Below are 20,088 nucleotides of genomic sequence, written 5' to 3'. Positions count from 1 at the left end.
GCTCATACCTTCTATGAAAATTCTCCAATACGCAACCCCTTCTCCTCTCTACTTATATGCTGCGCCTCTGCCCTCACTTGTCAGAGTTTTGCTGAATGTAATGTCACATTGTACTATATGTTTAACTGCGCTTCAAAGCATATTTTAACAGAACTTGTGCCATATTTTCTTTCATTATAAACAACGATTTATGTTGGTAGTGCCCCTACACTTCCCCTCGTAAGTACGGAACGGTTACGATCGATGATTATTCCCGCCAATGGATTTTCGTGTTCACTAACTCAAATCGATCGACTATACTTTAGTTCCTCATTTAGTGTGACACCAGAAACCGTTCCCTACTGAGTGTATCCTTTAAATTTACAAAGCTAGGTATCACATTTATTTGAACAATTGCAACTTAAAGAACATAAACCCAACTAAGGTAAAATAAAATTAACAAATCTCAAATTCTATGTGACCATTTCAAATACTGAAGTTTCTAAAGATAATGTAAATTTTAGCACCAGCTCTTGCTAAATCTGCGTATATTCAATCTATATAATTTTCGACTTTCGTGTATATTTCTGGATTTCGTTTATCACCACAAGCACCATCAGCGGTAGAAACAATTCCTGGAAGCAGAGTTTAAATTATTCACAGTAAGTAATAAGTTCTAACGGGTTGGCTATGTTCCAAGAACTTAAAACGTGTGTTTCATCTCAAATTATGAAACTACAATATACTTCCAAACTATGTAGATTCTACATTAGAACTTGAAGTAGTCTCAAATTCCTACCTCTTTCCATTCAAATACTGAGATATCTGTGAAGATGAAACATATTATGGAGACGCTGAATAGATCATAAATAACACCGTAACGCTATTTACTATCGTTTTGCTCTATGGTGACCAAGGGTGAGACAGGAAAGGCTAATTTCGACTACTTCCAGTCTATAAGTATAACAAATAGGGGACAGAGACCTATTGTACCGACACTAAATTGAGTTTGATTTTTGTAGGTAGTCCTTAATATTGTTGTAATACACACAGAAATATTTAGAAAGGACATTTTAAAACTCTACCACTTCTACTTCTGGTTTAGTACAGCTGTGCAGGCGACCTGTTTAATTGAGGTACCGACTCGATCTCAAGATAATGCTTGTCGATATCTTGTACCGTTTTTATTGTGATATCTGACGACAGAAAGACGGATATAGCCGGAGTATAAAACTTCATATATTTACATGAACATAGTTTGGATATTTAACATTATCGTGTATGTAGTAGTACAAAGGTTATACCTAGGTATTTGAAGTATTGCCGCATTCAGGATGAAACTAGGAATGCATGTATTGCAATTAGGGATGGGAAGAAGGGTAAAACCCAATATACCCTTTTGTTAAGTTTTTCCCGTTTTTTTCCAAACCGTTTTTTTTCTTCCCAAAATTTCGGTTTTTACTGAAAAAACTTAACCAATTTTTTCCTGTTATGCTTACTCCTTTTGTACTTTTTTGTTGCACTTAAACCCCTATATACTGTGTTGTTTAATATCTATATGCTTATTGTTACTGAATCAAGTATCTAGTAAACATTAAATTGTAGTATTTCTTTTTTAATTTAACTGCATGTGTGAACTAGTCAGAAACGTTATATGTATCTGTCTGTTAACACTGCATCACATTGTCTGGTAACATTGCATCATATGGTCTGGTAACACTAATGATCTTTAGTTTCTGGTGTTTATAGGCAGCGATTTATAGTTTACGAAAAAGTAGATGTTTTAATACAGTGGGAAACATGGGAAGACAGAAAAGGCTAATTCCAAAAAGTTTTGGCTGGAAATCTTTCAATCAAAGGGCTGACTAGTCTGTTGATTGTAAATATTGTGGGAAACATTATAATTTTCCAAATGTGGACAAAATGGGACGCCACATTGATAACTGATATAAAGTGCCCAGTCCAAGCCAAAGTAGCATATCAGCAAGTTCAAATCTCCATAGCTCAGTAGTTTGTCCAATATTTAACTCTAAAATTTGTTTTCTCAGCCTATAATGCGTGAACCATGCGGATTTTCGCCCAATGTTTATTAGAACTTTTTTGTTTTACTCTCAGGAATCATTCCTCAGCTTTTCTACACCGAATTTAGTGCCATACTATACACACACACACACACACACACACACATACATATATATATATATATATATATATATATATATATATATATATATATATATATATATATGTGTGTGTGTGTGTGTGTGTGTGTGTGTTTATACTCTATAACGAAAATCAAGAATTGTATTCAAAAGGATGTCACACTTTCTACAATGCACATGTAATACAAAATTAGATGAGAAAGAAACAAATCACTCATATGAATAACATTACATTTCATATCTAGACCTTAATAAATAATCGCTATGTTTCATAGAACTATGAGTTCAATAACTATGAAAAATGATCTTTTACAGCAGAAACTTTAAGTAACTTACAAGTAGAATAATGTTTGAATATAGGAATAATTTAAACGATATTTTATTCATGCTTTGTCTTCAAAATGTCCTAAAATTATTAAGGTTTTAGTGTGCCTTTTGATATATATATGTATACAAATTTTTACGGTTACTATTAAATTCATATGTATTGTATTATGGTTGATTATTAAACTTACAATAGAGACACCAGGGTCGTCATATTTGTTTATTTTTCTTATCATGTGAGAGTATAAAAGATTGAGATTGAGATTTGGCGTTAAGTAAATTAGAATTGTTTAATTTACCTGTAAGCAAATGCTATTCCTACATTGCTTTACACCAAGGAAAATCAAAAATATAGTGGACCACTTCCTGAAAAGAAGTTTTATGGTGCAAATATTTCATGCACATCTGGAGCTGTATAAATAAAGGGAAATTCTCTACAAACGTGTTGTATACTTTGACAAGTCTTCTGTAATTTTCACACAAAACACCGAGGATGCAACCATTGAACCATCAATTTATTTTTACTTTTTTCTCAGATATTACGCAACCGTATGGAGAAGGAGTCTACATGAAGACATATGTTAGTGAATGACCAAGAGAACTACGGCTTACCAATATACAATCCAGACATCAAAGCAACGAGCAATATATGCAAGGTCATATTATTTACGCTAAACTATGAAGCTTGAAAACACTTAAATTTCAAAACATTAGATGAAAAGATTTCCAATCTATGCCGTGGACGATCACCATCACAATTCCCCATAAAATAAGTCGTACCAAAGGTTATATTATCGTTACCCGCAAAAAAATCTACTTTATCAACTACAAAAAAGCAACGTATCATAGTGATCGACTCGTATGACACAGTTCTGTATGAGTGCGTTGAAAAGCGAAACCACAAGCACGAAAATGAAGATGGAAAACCGTAAATACTTCATTAAATATTTTTTCCCTTGTATAACAGTTTTTTCCTACTTTTCCTTTTCAAATTGTCGTAAGGGAGCAACAGCGAAATAGAAATTGAATACATCCATTTCATACAATAAAACCCAGACGAGGGATGCCAAAAATAGCGAGCAGAGAGCAAGGGCAAGGATTACGACACATGTGCCTTTACGAGTAAATTTTCCATAATTTTATTCTCGCAATCATGTTGTAAAATCAACGACTCTTTGTTTCTCTTCTTTCAGAAAAACAAATTTGTACCAGTATGCAAAGTAATATATTGCTTCTTTTTTTCTTTTCAGGGTACAACTGCACGATTCGAAGATGACACGTTTAGCTTACTAATTCTTCAACATTTTCATTATTCAATATTCGTCTCGGGAAAACTACATATTCTATGAATAAGCAAATTGCTTTAATTAAAATACAACTAGCTGAAAAAGTTACATCTTTGATTTCATCAAACGCATCTTCAGGAAGACTGACTACATTTCTCTCATGTTAAATAATGTAAGCATGATAAAGTTGATTTCAAAATTTAATATTTTAAAATGTTATGTTTGAAGCTTTAGTCCCAAAAATTTGCCATTTTGAATTCAAAATTTTGATCTGATTTTTTAAAAATTTTTGAAAAGTGTTTTAATGTTTTGCTAAGGTTTAGTTTGTTTGAAAATTTTACTTCGAGAAAAATATTTTATTTTTTTAAAAATTGTAGTTTCCCAAATTTGGTTTTACTGTTATTTAGTTTGAAAACTATTCGTTCCAAAATATTTAGTTTTAAAAATTTGATTTATAAGTACTGATTTAAGAAATTTTAGTTTGCAATATTTGATTTTAATGTTTATTTCGAAATAAAATTGATAGTTTTTAGTGTTTCAAAATCTTCAGTTTAAATTGTGTTGAAAAAGATAGCTCGAAAATATTTAGTTCCAAGATTTCGATTTCGAATAGTTTGGTTTGAGAAAAATGTGGATGTGAACAATTTCATTTACACCTTTAGTGTGAAAATTTATATTTCTAAAATTGATTTGAAACATTTTAATTTCTCAAAATTTGCTTTTTAGTTTCTAGTTCTAAAACGTAGGTTTGAAAATTTTAGGTTACTTTTTAATTTGTGTTTAAAAATGTAGTTTCAATAATTTGTATTGATCTTTTTATTCTAATTTTTTGTGCAAAGAAATTTGTTTGAAATTTTGATTTAATAGCTTTTAGTTTTCCAAATTTTTGTTTTAAATTTTTAGTTCATAAATTTTGGTTTTAAAATTATACTTCGAAATATCGTTTGATAATTTTGATTTGAACAAGACTTGTTCGGAAATGCTCGTTTATGAATCTTGGTTTCCCAAATTTGCTATTAACTTTTTAGTTCGAAAATTTTGATTTTAATATTTGTTAACTTGAAAATTTGTAGTTTCGAAAAATTTGGTTTTCAAGCTTTCAAGTTGGATTTTTATCTGAAGTTTCTTGCACTTAGCGGAATAGTTCTGTAAAGAGTAGGAGCTGTTTAGTTAAAAAAAGACTTAGAAACACTATTTCCACGAACAAAGCAATGCTGTTACTGAGCAGAAAGATTCTGAGCCGTTTAAAATTCTGAAAGTTATAACAATTGTTCCTACTAATTGTTGTGTCATTAGAAAAGTTGTTACAAAGAAACTATCAGACTTGAGTAAAGAGTAAATGCGACATAATCTTTTTTAGTCCAATGTTATGTTCATTGTTCTATTGAAGAGGGTCCTAAAAGCTACCCTTTACAAATTTTAGATAATAAATGTATCCTTTTAGGCAAATACTGGTTGAGAAACAAGTACCATGTTTCAAGGCGCATGCACCAAAAATTCATAATTATATATCTATCTAGTGGAACGAAGTTAGTCGTAAAAAAACCGCGAGTCTTCCAAAAATATAGTCTTGATAATTGACCCTAAAATTAGGTACCCATGTCAAATCACGTAAAAGATCACGTAAAAGAAAATAAAAAACATCAGTATTTATACCCTCAAAAAGTAAGTGTAAATTTTAAGGTGAATACACACATAACCTTTGTTTGAGGTTGGTCATTCAGAGTAATTTCTCTACTCGATCATATAACAATATTAGGCAAGAAAGATGATAACCATCTCCAAATTTTATGGCTGTTAAAGAGAAAGAGATAAGCCTCATTGCATATCCCCTAGTTTAGAAATATTAGTCTCTATAGATCGTAAGGTCTTACCCGGCATTGTAGTATTAAGACCACATGGCCTCATGATGTCATAACACGTGACTCAAGAGCAGGAGCTAATTTTGAATTTCCCGCCATGGCGGGTCCAAAGATCACATGGGTCTATTAGTCAATCAGAATCGTCAAAGTTTTGCTGATTTGATCCGAATAAATGATCCCCTACTACTGTATCTTACGCTTCAGCACGAAGCGATCTCTCGGAACTATTTCAACGCCATTATTTATGTTCTTATTTTCCTTTAATTCTCCTTCAAGAGTGATAATTAATATTGTACGTAATTGCTTAAATTCTAGTTTAAATTGTTTTACGTTATCCTTGCTTGGTTCAAATTCTCGAACCACTCAAAGCCGTGATATTAATAAAGCTATTAGAGGTTGGCCATGTTGAGGATTGATATTTAGAGAAGCCAGTTCGCTAATCATCTTGTTTTTATTAATGAAACTATAGTTATCATCTAAGCCTCTGCCAGCGTTTTACTAATCTTTTTTTGTGTACCTGATTTGCATTTTTTTTTAAAAATCAACTAATTGTATAACTTAATTGTAGAACACATTCAAAGATGTACTAGACGACGCTTTTTTTCAGAACCCATAACCAGAACGTATAAACGTTTTGTACCATAAGCAAATGATATATTAGGGCATCCATACTAGTTGGTATATACAAACTCTATGGCCGATGGAACCCGGAGGTTCAATGCCGCATTCATGAAAACTCTCCACTGACTTCTATCCTTAGCTAAATGCATCCAGTTTCTACTCTGTATTCCTATCTCTGCGAGATCTACCTTAATATTGTCCTCCTATATGTCCTCCAAGCGTCTCTACTTTATTCCATTCTAGCTACATGACTGCCCACCTAAGCCTCCTAGACTTGACGACCTTAACAATGTTTCGTAAACCATATACATTATGTACTTCCTCGTTATGAAGTTTCCGCCATTCCCCATTCCCACTTCTCCGAATATTCGTCTCAGGATCTCTATATTGTTCTCAAATACTTTAAGTCTATGCTCTTCCCTCAGAGTAAGTGACCATGTTTCGCAACAGGCATGATTATCGTTTTGTATATTTTAAGCTTGAAATTCCTCGACAGAATTCGCGACGACAAGAGATTTTGAACCGAATACTAACAAGAATTCCCTGCTTTTAGTCAACATTTAATTTCTCAGTGAATTTTATTTTCGTCTGTTAATATTGATCCTAGATATTTGAAAGTATCCACTTTATCAAAACTATTATTTAATATTTTAACGCATCCGGTCCCGACGCACGATTTGCTTTATTCCGGTCCCGACGCACTTCATGTATTTAGTTTTCTCTGCATTTACTTGTAAACCATGTCCCTGCAAGCGTTTAATAAGATCTCTGCATTTCTTTCTATTGTTCTCCTATCATCACCTATTAAATTTACATCATCAGCATATGCCATAACCTGGTGAATACCGTTCAACTCTTGGCCCTGGTTGCTATCTTTGATTTTCCTTATAGCGTATTCCAGAACGAAGTTAAATAATAATGGCGAAAACGCATCTCCTTGTTTCAGCCCATTTTCGACGTGAAAGCTCGCGGACAAACATTTTCCTACCCGGACTTTACTTTAGGATTCATTTAAACATATGTTGTTTAATCTAATTAGCTTTCTCGGTATTCCAAGTTCTGTAAGAACGTTGTATAATGTTTCTCTTCTAACCGAGTCGTGCGCCTTTCTAAAATAAATAAATAGTTGATGTACCGGGCTAGCGTATTGCCACTTTTTTCGAGTATTTGGAGAATGGTAAATATTTGGTCGATAGATGATCGATTTCGTCTAAATCTGCACTGATAAGCTCCAATAATTTCATCTGCGTATGGGGTCAGTCTTTCTAATAGAATATTTGATAGGATGTTGACAGAAGAGAAATGCCTCAATAATTATTACAGTCAGTCTTGTCGCCTTTCTTGTGAATTGGAACAATGATTGATTCTTTCTACTCTTGTGGCAATTCTTCCTTGTTCCAGATAAGGGAATGCGTTTGTTTATCATGTTCCTCAATGTTTCGCCTCCAGCTAAAATTAACTCAGCCGGAATTCCATCCACACATGGACATTTGTGTTTCTTTAATTACTTTATACCGGTTTCTACTTCAATTCGGTTGGGTTCTGGAATATACGGTTCTGCGGTGTGTATCTCCTTTTCTCCACGCAAACTAGTTTTCAGTTGCGTGTTTAGCAAATCGTCAAAGAAATCTTTCCATCTATTTAAGATGCTATCCGTGTCAGTGAGAACTGTACCGTCAGATTTCTTTAATATATAAGCACGAGGTTGAAAGCCTTTCTTAAATTCGTTGATTCCCTTATACGTGTCCGGATGTTTTTATTTTTACTATTATCTTCAAGTTCCTTAGTTTTTTGGTTTCATAAAACTGCGTTTCTTTGTTCTAAAACTTTCCCGTCTGATATCTGCGAAATTTTGTGTAGTTATTTCATTCGGATTTTGTAGCGAGCGTAATTTGGACTGTTTTCTCTTCTCTGCTAGTTTCCTGGTCAAACCATGGTCTGTTCCTATGTATTTCCGCGTGCTTCAATATTCTTTTGCTGAAATTTTATGCTATTTCTAACGTCAATCCAAGAATCCTCAAAACTAGTGCACTCCAAATCTTCTAAAGCCGAGAATCTATTCGAAACTTCAGTCTGGTATTTCTCCCTTCATTCTGGTATTTTCTGATACTGTGTTTCGGCGGTCTTTTGAGAACACTGCCGTTAAACCTCAATCGTTTTCTCCTGCAAGATGTTTGATTTTGCAAGATTTATCAAACGAGGTACACTCGACTCATGTTACTATTTGAAATTTTGAAATTAACCCCCAAGACCTCTTGAGGGAGGCCACTGGGATCACAGGGATCACACCATTCGCTATTCCTTATGATAATTACGTATTTCAATTTTGTTTCATTCATTTAAGTTCCACGATTTTCATACTACGGGTACTGGAGTTTAAGAACCATATCATGGCGGCCATTTTGAACTGGTGCTCCATATGGAACATCTTTGGTACAGCGTTGGTTAGTTTTCCAAGACCTTTCGAACGGGGTATAACTCGACCCATTTGACATTTCAAAGTTACCCCCATTTACGGGGGGCGCAGAGGGGTATTTTGGCGAAATTGGTTTCCCCCCTTAGCAATATATAAAGTGTACTTCAAACATTTATTCTGTTTTATCATTTTTCAGATATTTCCGTAGATTGATTAAAATTGCCCACTCTGTATGTTGGAATAGTTCTGAAAAAAAAAATATGTAAATACAAACGTTATTTCTATATTAATATTGGATTTCTGGAAACGGAACTTTATAGTGCTAGTTTCTTTTATTACTACTTTTGAATTCCACAGTTTTATCTCTTCTGTCTTTTTCTTTTTCTTCTCCTCTCCGCTTCTCTCTCTCTCTCAGCCTCATTTCTGAATCTCTGTGTAATAGTCATCCCTTGGTTTCAATTTCTCATTGTGTGTGTTTCAGTTTCTTCCTACATCAACCGATTAAACTTGTTTCGTCTCGGTTTAGTTATTTTATTTTGTCGAAGCTAATAAATGTTTGAAATAAGTTCGGTGCTCATGTTGTTAGCTAATTTAATATAGGAGAGAACAATGGAGGAGAGAGAGGGGTGTCTTTACCTGACACGATTATGGGATAAGAATGTGAATATTGGGTGGCATAAGTGCACGGATTTAGCTGTCGCAATTATTTTGATGTGGAGTGTAGCGAGAAAAGTTTTGTTTGTAACCTGACAGTTTTCGAGAAACAGGAGATGACATTTTGGGGGCTATCTTGGCGCCAAGATAGCCCCGCCCCCGTATCACAGCACAAAAAATTGCCATTCGAAAGCAAATCATTTGTACCGTTTCTACCGAAAAAGTTTTGTTTGTAGCCTGATAGTTTTCGAGAAACAGGGGATGACATTTGGGTCTGCAAATCAATAGTCCCTGCCAATTATAATTGCTCTTCCCTAACTGCAGAGCATTTCAAAGCAGAGGACTATTTGTAACTGTAGTCATTATATTGGATCCGTCAATTTGAATTTTGTAATTTACAAGTCTGGTTCTGAATATTTTGTTCTAAAACCCCCTTTACAGTAAGCTGGTCGTGTAATTTAATCTTCTGCTTTAAAGATTTACTTCCGTAGTTTAAGGGTTAATGATTATTTTCTGTCTAATGATTATTTACCAAACATTGTTACGACCATCAAGTGTATGAGGCTTAGGTGGGCAGTTGGTGCAGCAAGAATGTAAGCAACGGAAAACGTTTTCAAACTCTTGACTTGAAATCCAATCTGGAAACTTCCGTTACGAATACCTAGTCGCGGATGGAAGGACAATATTAAGATGGATCTCGCAGAAATAGGAATACAAACTTTTGTGAACGCGTCATTCACTGACGGGTTTCATAGGTATTAGTTAGGATTATTGAACCAATGTTTCAAATCTATACCTTCACTCGGCATATCTACTTTAATTCCGTATCGAAAATAAAACCTCTCCTAGGTAATGGCATATTCCTATGCAATGGGCTCTTTCTTGGTGTCATTCTCGATTACAGTAATCACAAAGATGTAAAGTCACTGTCGGCGATGAAGACGCATTTGAAGAAATAATTTCACACCACCTATTCTTAAGAGTAATAACAGAAAGTATCTTAGAAACAAATTTAGCCCGTTAATTAATAATAGTGTTTGTTTGTAAACTAGTTGATGATTTTTATTTTTCCCCCAGAAAAGAATGTAAAATTTTGGAATCTTTTCTTCCCATCTATCTTCCTGAGCAGCAACGAACTCTATCGTATAATTCTCTAACTCATTTGTTACAGATTTTAATTCCTCTGTCATAAAAATACATTATTACGTATGTTTAAAATCTCATATTGATCAACCATTGCTGAGTTAGTGCCAGTTATCGGTTTAGGTCCGTGGCTTCTGTGAATGTGTCTGCAAAAGTGCCTTTTCTACAGGATGTGGCTGCCAATCACACTGAGAACACTCAAGCTTCTGCCCATCCCTTGTGTCTGCTTCTGCTTATTTAATATATTCTATTCGCACCTAACCTGCCTCGCTCTCGCTCTCTCTCTCTGTCTGTATATATATATAACGAAACCCAAAATCTGAGTTGCCCCCAAAAAGTATATTATGTATATTTTCTATGGTTTCTATGGTAAGGTATATTTCCTGTGGTTCTTTGATACTGAAAGAAGAATTTTCTGAAACACGAGCTGATGAAAGGTTGAAGTAGCACGATTATTTAGTTCCTGTGCAGTCCAAAGTATAACACCGTGTAATGCTGACCCCATACTGAACTTAACTTACGTTGATTTAATGTTTCGTTGTGTAGAGACTTGTATTTACTAACAGTTAAATGATACAACGTAAACATGAGAAATGAATTCAGGGCTGGAAAGAACACAAACTGATAATAGTAGAGATGTAGGCAGCTAAAGGTAGCGTGAATAGTCTTCAAATATATTGGATGTAGGGGTATGCGATAGCCACTGACGAATGGTGATATAAGTCCAGAAAATGTCTGCAAGAACGTTTCGCAATACAACCTTTTATTTTCTTATACTCCTTCAAAGTACTTTCCACCACACATTACACATTTTTTTCTATTCTTCAATACTTGTCCTCGATGAAACTCTGTCATTTTTGGGCAGAGATATAACTCAATCACCATTCCAAGCCCTTAGTAGGGTGTCATCACTTGTGAAACGAATTCGTCTGAATATGGTCTTCAATGGCGTAACAACACGAAGTCACAAGTAGCATGATCTGGATTCTACTGTTTGTGCTCTAACAGGTTTAATCTAGTGTCGGCCAATATTCTGAACGAAATTTTTAACACTGCGCTGCAGTTCTATGTTGCTGAAGATACCATGTGCCCATCCTTGCGTTTAGGCGTAACATTTTGAGAGCTGTAAGAATTTTAGGTAGACATTGCAAGATATACCACTTCGTTTGACTTTGTTCTGTGTTTCTATCACATATCACACACTACAAAACTCCACCAATATCTTTTTCGCTGATGTGGTTTTTCGAACTGGAACGGGGGGGGGGGGGTATTCCTCATTTTCTAACACACACTCTCTGTTTTAAGACTTAGTCGAGACGTCTAGTAATAATGCAAAGTTTTATCACCTGTCACCTGTCAGATGAAGCATGGTGTGCCATCTGTTCGTCGGTCAAGTCATGTGGTTTCCAAAGGTTAGAAAGCTTTCTAACTCGAATGTGATTGCGGGGAATAACACGACCTTCTGGTGCATTAATGCCAGAACATACCTCTATTTACCGGTATGAAATCCATCTGTTAGTCTGCAGCACTTTCCTTCCAGCAATGTTTTGTTCAGTTACAGATTAATATGGTGCACCTGGCCATAGCGCTTCATCAAGGCTGAAATTTCTTTTCGGAACTTTCGGTATACCTAAATATCGTTGTTTCATTAGAACAATCCTCTCTTAGCACAGCAGACATATCATTTAAACACTGGTCAACATTAAACAACGTAGAAATTGTAACGCAAAATTCCCCGGTATTCAGTTTTGACTTCAACATTATCCCCACTTCTTGTTACTAACACAGCCGAAAATCAACTGACACTGACAAAAGGCCTATAGATACTACAATGCAGATTTTTCCATGTCTCAACACCCGCTAATTTAGAAATATCTCTGATGATCCCTACTGTTGTATTGCAGAAGGGTCATACTGCCCAATAGACGTATAGTTATGAAAATCTTTCTTACTAGCCTTCATTAGAAATGTGAGAAACGACGTTCCAGGATTTTATTGTTTAATGCAAGTGTGGTGGATCCTGAAAGTAACTGAGTGATAATAGAAGATTTTGTGAAACGTAAATGTAACTGAAACAGGAGTAGGGCGAGAAAGCCTAGTTAGACGATGTTCACCATAACAAAATTACTTTGGCGGATTCTGAATACCTCGCACAATATGGTACGCATTCTTCAACTGATCAAATGAGCACCCTAAATGGATTTACTGAGTTATAATTACAAAATATAAGTAAAAACAAATTTCTACATATATCTCTGATGGATAAATTACTTTAAATGTTTTAACATTACCGTTTAGATATTGAATACAAGTAATAATTAGAAATATATTTGTAGTACGACTTCAAGTGTCACTCGATTTCAATTGAGATAGTGGGGAGCGGTCACTCAGTGCTAGAGCGTTCACCTCCGGTGCTTGTGTCCCTGGTTCGATCCCTGCTCGAGCCGTGTGGACTTTGAGGTGGACAAACAACGTGCTCGTGGGGTTTTCTCGGGGTTCTCCCGTTTCCTTCCACTTTCTTCATTCCACCATTTCATCCATTTCTCATCATCATCGTCTCCTTTAGCCGAACCGGCATATGCGTGGGACGTAAAACTGAAATACTTCATTTCATTTTTTCAATTAAAATGTTATTATAATTGTTAAAAAAATGAATGTGTCGATAAAGCAATGATTGTTATATTAGCCGGTACTATGGAGCTGTAACGACCTTATATATTTTATGCCCCTTAAAAATAACTAGGAGAGTAAAACTGATAATTTTCTCAAAACGGTTTTCAAATAAATAATGTGTTGAATGCTTTTTCAGTGAATTACAGAATTACCATTGTGCGTACCTTCCAGATAACAATCTTTCAGAATATTCTCTCACCCATTCAAATCTTACATGAAAGTGTTCAACCATACCCCAACATATCTTATATAATTCATAATCATATATAGATCTTATTAAATTTTCAGAACAATTGGGAAAGTTTCAATGTGAACGTTATTAGTTCAGTGCATATTGAAACGTGAAATTTATGTATGTGGAGTCTTATAATTCAAAAATGTGTTTTTGACTCACAACCACAGACCCAAACACAAACATATATGAGCTCCTTCGTGGCTAAGCGGTTAGCATACGCGCCTTTGGCGTGGGAGATCCGGGTTCGATTCCCGGCGGGAGCTCATGTGGTTCGTTAATCAGTAGGTCCACGTCTCATATAGCCTCGCTGCTGAAAGGGACGCTATACTGAAATCAACTCAACAAACATATATATATATATATATATATATATATATATATATACCGAACATCAACCGATTATAATAGTGTGTTCAGTTATTATTCAAATTGAACTCTTGAAAGTAAAATTGATTATACAAATAAATCACACGATTTAATAAATATATTTTTCCAATTTGTAATGGATTATATAATAATAGCAATTTAAACTAAGTACAAAAGCGATGATAAGCTAAATTTAATTTATAACATACAAAAGAATATAACATAATCTATCGCCAAAACCAAGAATGTGAATTATCACTGTATGGTCTTAATGTTATAATTAAGACAATATAAGAAAAATACACATGCATGAAGTTCCGGTGATAAAATTGTAAATCTAATAATCAACCATAATAAAACAATGTCAATTATTTTATTAACCATGATAATTCTTTAATATAAATGTACCCAAACCTACTCCATAACATTATTATTTTTTCAGGAAAATTTTACAAGAAAAGCCATGGGTAAAACAACGTTTGTGATATTACATTTTTTAACCATTATGTTGCAAGTTGCTTATATTTCTAAGGTAAGTAAGTTGCTTAAAAGTTTATGTTGACCAAAAATACTTATCTCAAAGTTTTAACATTAATTGTATCTCATGGAGAATGTACTCAAAGGTAATGGGCATTTGTTAAACTTTAAATATGAAATGGACTGTGAGGTATATCTACATTGTATTAGTAAAACCAGTTTCATAAGAATTGCAACACTTGAAGACCTCCCATTATTATTCGATGAGAAAGTTACACTTCCTGATGACACCATTCTCACTGTAAAGAGAGCTATTATAATACTGTTTACTCTTTAGAGTTTTACTGTAGTAGCAGATTAGGAGGTTTCTAATCTCCCAGTATTATCTTCAAAACTATTCTCTGTACCAAAAAATAATTACTAGTCAGGACCACTGTGCTTCGAACTTATCATGTTTCGATTTTTTTGTTAACCATTATCTTGTAATTCACAAACATAATACCTTTAATAGATTATACATACACGCGTGCACACACAAACATACACACACACACACACACACACACACAAGACTACAGTGAAAAGGGGGGCAAGCCATGATTTCGTAAGTTTTACAAGGGAGCAATTTTAAAGTTTCAAACCAAATAACCTTCATTTGCCTTTAGATATCTTAAATAACTGCATATAATCGAAAAAACATATATTTCTTTGTTATAAAATGCAATAATAGGTAACTGTTGTCAATAGAATCACAACACAATAAAAAATAACTCCAAGTGTAAGCTTTTACAGCAGAAGAGGGAGGTAAGTCAACAATTCTGTTATGGTTGTAGCAAAGTAATCACGTTACTGTCCCAACATTTGTTTGCTTCGTAATTTTGGTTCATGAAGGAGATTCATGTAGTAGATTTGAGCCTCGTCAGAACAAAAAGTTTTCAGTTCTTGGAGGTCTTTGAACTTCTCTTCTGTTATCGGCGGACGTTTCTGGTATGTTGTAGGAGGATAGCAAAATTCATTGGGGTTCATATCACCTACAAGGCTTCTTCCTGGTCTCTTCTTGCACACAACAGTAGAGATCCATGCGGCATTGTACAATCCCCGGTGGATGATCCGGCGTGGATGGTGTGCTTCAACTTTCAATTCCCCTTATGGCCTGGTTGGTAATGGGACACTTCTGAAGGTAATAGTCATCAAGGAAGCTACTCCAATCTCTGAGAATTCCATCGTCTACTTCTATAACAGTGAATGGTTCAGGTTTCACTCTTGCACGTCGGAACACTTCAACCCAGTCCCGAGGGATTTCTGTCACAGTTTTTGTGTTTATCAGTCACATATCCTTGTCGCATTCCAGGTATGAATGCCCTCGTATTGGGAATGTAACTTGAACAGACTGTAGGCGTTACTGCTCATGAACAATATACCGTAAGTATCGGAACAGTGTGAAATTTTTGTTCTTCCCAGCTGTAGAGTCACAGAAGATATTTAATGCCGGACTTCTGGGCTTAGAATGTTTGTAATGTATTCATTAAGAAAAGATGTTACTTCATTGGCTCCTTTCCTGCCATCAGTTTCACGATAAACATAGAAAATAGCCTTGTTGTCAGACAGTTGGTGAATGTTGAAGGAAAATACGCTCAACTGTCGCTTATAACAAACCATGTTAGTATAAATATTTGGGAAGGGTAGATTTTTTTGGAAACCTAAGGAAACTGATTCAGACCGAGGATCCTTCCTACTCGTCTTCCTTGCTTCTCTCTTGCGACTGTAAAATGTCTCGGCCCTATAAATATGAACTTTATTTTGAGTTTCGAGAAACGTGAACTTCTTCCCTAACTGTTGCTTTTCCTCTTCATTTGCTGTGCTCAGCTGGGATAAAAGTGATTTCTTTTTTGCAAGAAACTCATCACAAGTACTGCATGAATCACTTCTGGGATACCCGCAGGAGATATTGAACCGTGTATTGAAAATCGTACGGTATGTTTCGTAGGACACTAGATTGTCTGGATTACGTTCCTTATACATGTTATACATTTTAGTAATGCTTAGTTCTTCAGGAAGGTACAACTTCTGTGCCCTCTCTCTGCTATAATGGCTTTCACGGCCCTTAAATGATGTGATGAGACGTGCAACTAGCTTTTCAGTTTCTGCTGATAAGTTATTGTGCCGGTTATTGTGTATGCCACGCATGTCGATGCCTATTTGTCTATTACTTTTTATGGATTTATGACTTACCTCCCTTTTTCCCTGTAGGTGCAATTTTCAATATGAAATTTCTGACTGACTAGCCTTCCCTTTGCTCTGCAATTTAGCCCATACAAAATACACCACTAACGCTATATGGTGTTTTCCTTAACTAACTTTATCCCAGTTACTGACTTACCTCCCTTTTCCCCTGTAGTCTTCACACACACACACACACTCATATATATGGATCATGCGATTAAATCACAAGAACGCTGTCGAATGTTTTAGTAATGATCTAACAACTAACACCAAATGAAATTGCCATCTCCCTAAGTAGGAGGAAGGAGGGGAAACATTAAAATTTCAAACAAAAATTTTTAATTCATATTCGGATTTAGCGACAGAAAAGGCGTTATTTTTATTTCAAGTACTGTTTTGTTATCCTCCTAGATTATACTTTAATCGCAAGAAATTGCATACGTCACCTGAGATGTACAATGACCAAAATATCTTATCAAATACACTTGAGATTTAAAAATCTCGTAAAGCCAATCCAATTTTTGAAGAGATCAAACTAAAAAGTAAATTGTTTTCATGTATATTTCACCATTGTAAACCACTAGCTTGTCAAAAGCAAATTCATTATGTTTTAGAAGTGTGAGGGGTAAGTAGGAAAACTTGTCGCCTATATATCACGAGATAAGTACGGTGGGTCATATAAATTCTTGAGGTACAAAACCCGTGAGTTAGACAACCCAATTAACGCCCGTTCCAAGACTACTTACGCCTGGTAGAGTAGCTAGAAAAGCAACATGAAGATGGCAACAAGAGTTAAAGAACAAATCGTAAAGAGTGATTTTGTGCAGGAGTGAGACGAAACGCTGGCTGAAAAAAGGGACTTCTTTCATATTTGTGCTCAAGAAAAAAATATTCGAACACTGGAGGCAGCGATGAGAAGACAACGGTCGGTGGATATAAATAATCTCATAATTACCTCAAATGAGGGATTATATAAACAAGTAAACTTACTTGAAATGATTATTCATATTTGCGTATCACATAATATACAGATAGATTATACATGAAAAGTAGTAGGCTATTTTTAGGTAAACACAAAGTCTTCCGCTGTTTTCAAACTTTTGATATCTTAATATTTTTTTTAATATTAAATACTACCATGCAGTAATTTATTTGTAAATATTAAAAACACAAAATTCTAAAACACTAAAACGAGTTGGAGAACTTATCGGTAACCCCTAGATTGTAAATATAACTTAATGGTTCTGAGTTATATGATATTTGTGAAAATGTACACATTGAGACACAAGAAGAAAAGGGGAGCATGTATTGTCAATAAACAATAATTTGAAAATGACCGAAATAAACGGTTATTAGATATAGAACCACTAACACAATTCACTCTGTAATTCCCATCTCCATTCATTTTTATTCCTTTACTTGCAGGATTACATCATCACTGAATTTCTCCACTAGAGATTGTCTTTATTTATCAAGATTAAACTGAAGCTCTGCATTATAAATGAAACAATTTTAAAAGTTAAAAGGCTGAAAAGAATGGAACACTGAACGCGGGATTAGGAAACCATAACGCTAACTCCTCATCTAAAGTTTTACCTTTTCTGGCTTCCTATATGAAGAGTCTTTTCTTTTCGCACAGAACAGTATCTTGTCAGTAGTCAAATTGATTGGCAAAACAAAGGAATACATAATTGAGGATTTGGGGGTATTATGTCATTGTATTAACTACGTTATAAAAACTGAATTTTATTTTATTTCTTCCTTCATTTTGAATCAAATACGGCGCGTATATTATATTCGTAAACAAATTAGAGACAAATAAATTATAGAGTTGTAGTAGTAGAAAAAGGGGCGTTCTGCGCCACTGACCCTCTACCCACTTTCTCTGTCCCGCCTGAAGCAGTCAATGAATTTCCCATTGCCGCCTGACACACTATGTCGGACGACACAGGGGGGATACGAGAAATCGAGCACTTTGAACCGTACACCCACGGTCTTTTACGACCTCCATTTTAGGGGTGTATCTGTTGCCTTTCATGAGCACTTTTAAGGGGGTGTACTCGTTCTCTTTTATGAACACATTTTAAGGGGTGAACTCGTTCCCTTTTATGATCACTTTTCCAACCCCTATTTGAACATAGCAGATAATACACAAGACTACTTTTTCAACTCCTATTTTAACATAACATAAATTACACTGAGACTACAAACACATAGCAGAGCAGAGAATACATAAGATTCATTCCCTTTTGAGAGCATTTTTAGGTGTGGACTCGTTCTCTTTTATGATCACTTTTTTCAACCCATATTTGAACATTTTACTATAGCAGAGACTACGAACACATAGCAGAGCAGATAATACATTAGACTACGTAACATAGCAGGGATGTATTCGTTTCAACCAACATTTGAACATACATAAGTCTACGTAACACCCTGAACCGTCCCTCCAGTTAAGGGGGTGTATTCGTTCTCTATTTTAACATAGCAAAGGGGTGTATTCGTTTTTTATGAGCCTATTTTTCCACCCCTATTTGAACATAGTCAATTTTAGGGGTGGACTCATTCCAACCTCTATGCGAACACAGCAAAAACTAGACAATAATGGGGATGTAATTGTACTCCTATTTCCTGGTTTGTTTGTCAGCAATACTTTAGCTATTTGAAAGATTTCAGTCCTCCAATTATGAGTAAATCCTCTTTGAAATTGCTTCTTCGCCTTACTTATGCTAACATAATCATTCAGTTTAAATTTTGGTTTTCCTTTAAAGTAAGCAAATTTTTTTACAATGCACGGTTGATAATACAACCTGTTCATGGTTTTTGGTTACATCTGCATGTCTCATTTTGATAGTGGTATGTTTAGTATTATTATATTGTTTTAGTAATTCTGCTAATATATCGATCCATTTATTATTACCTTGTAAAGTAAAGCGTTTCCACATTAAATTACATCTTTCGACATGTTTTGTTACATCTTTCGACAATACTAGCCTTTTTTCAGTATATGTAGAATAATGCTTAATATTATATTTTTTCATTAATTGACTAAAGTATGTGTTGTAGAATTATTTGCCTCTATCCGTCTGAAGAAAATTAGGACTTATCTGATTATGTTTCAAAATCGACTAAGAACCGTTGGCAACATGTTTTTCCTTGTTCCGGTTATATCATACAAACACAAATCTACAATTTATCAATTAGCATCTGAAAACACTTTTGCTTGAAAGTCGTAAATGTATACTGAAAGATATCTAAACCCATAATCCCATTCTATTACCCGCATCACATAATTTATACAGTGGAGAATTTTTGTTAGTACTTATTCTATTATGAGGCATGTAAAAAGTATTTCTTCCTCTTGGATTTTGTCGAGGAATATAAAAAAGGAATATATTTCTCCAAAAAATATTATTTACATATTTTACATTGATTATCATTACGCTGTTTCGATTGAATAACTTCTTTATAAAAAATATTTGAGTTTTGACCCTTTATACCTTTTATATTCAGACACTATTTGCTCTCTTTAAAGTTCAAGAAAAAAGATTTTATTTTACATTCTATACTTATCACAATATTTCAATGGTAACTGATAATGACCCCATGGCAACGTATGAATGTTACAATTAAGAATACATCTCTTGTCATCATGAGGATCTAAAGC

General features: G+C 34.6%; 1 protein-coding gene across 1 annotated transcript in view; it reads left to right on the top strand.

Moving 5' to 3' along the window:
• The first annotated feature begins 14,168 nt into the window (after window positions 1–14,168).
• LOC145665852 (trypsin-like) overlaps window positions 14,169–20,088 on the top strand; it is a 141,845-nt gene continuing 135,925 nt past the window's right edge. Inside the window, exon 1 of the mRNA XM_081732970.1 lies at window positions 14,169–14,253. Within this exon, the coding sequence (XP_081589096.1) occupies window positions 14,185–14,253 (69 nt within the window). The 5' untranslated portion in view covers window positions 14,169–14,184. The remainder of the gene's footprint in view (window positions 14,254–20,088) is intronic.

Source organism: Thermobia domestica, chromosome 1 (genome assembly GCF_964235325.1).
Source record: "Thermobia domestica chromosome 1, izTheDome1.hap1.1, whole genome shotgun sequence".
In the NCBI taxonomy this organism is placed as follows: domain Eukaryota; kingdom Metazoa; phylum Arthropoda; class Insecta; order Zygentoma; family Lepismatidae; genus Thermobia; species Thermobia domestica.
This window is presented reverse-complemented; position numbering and strand designations above follow the sequence as displayed.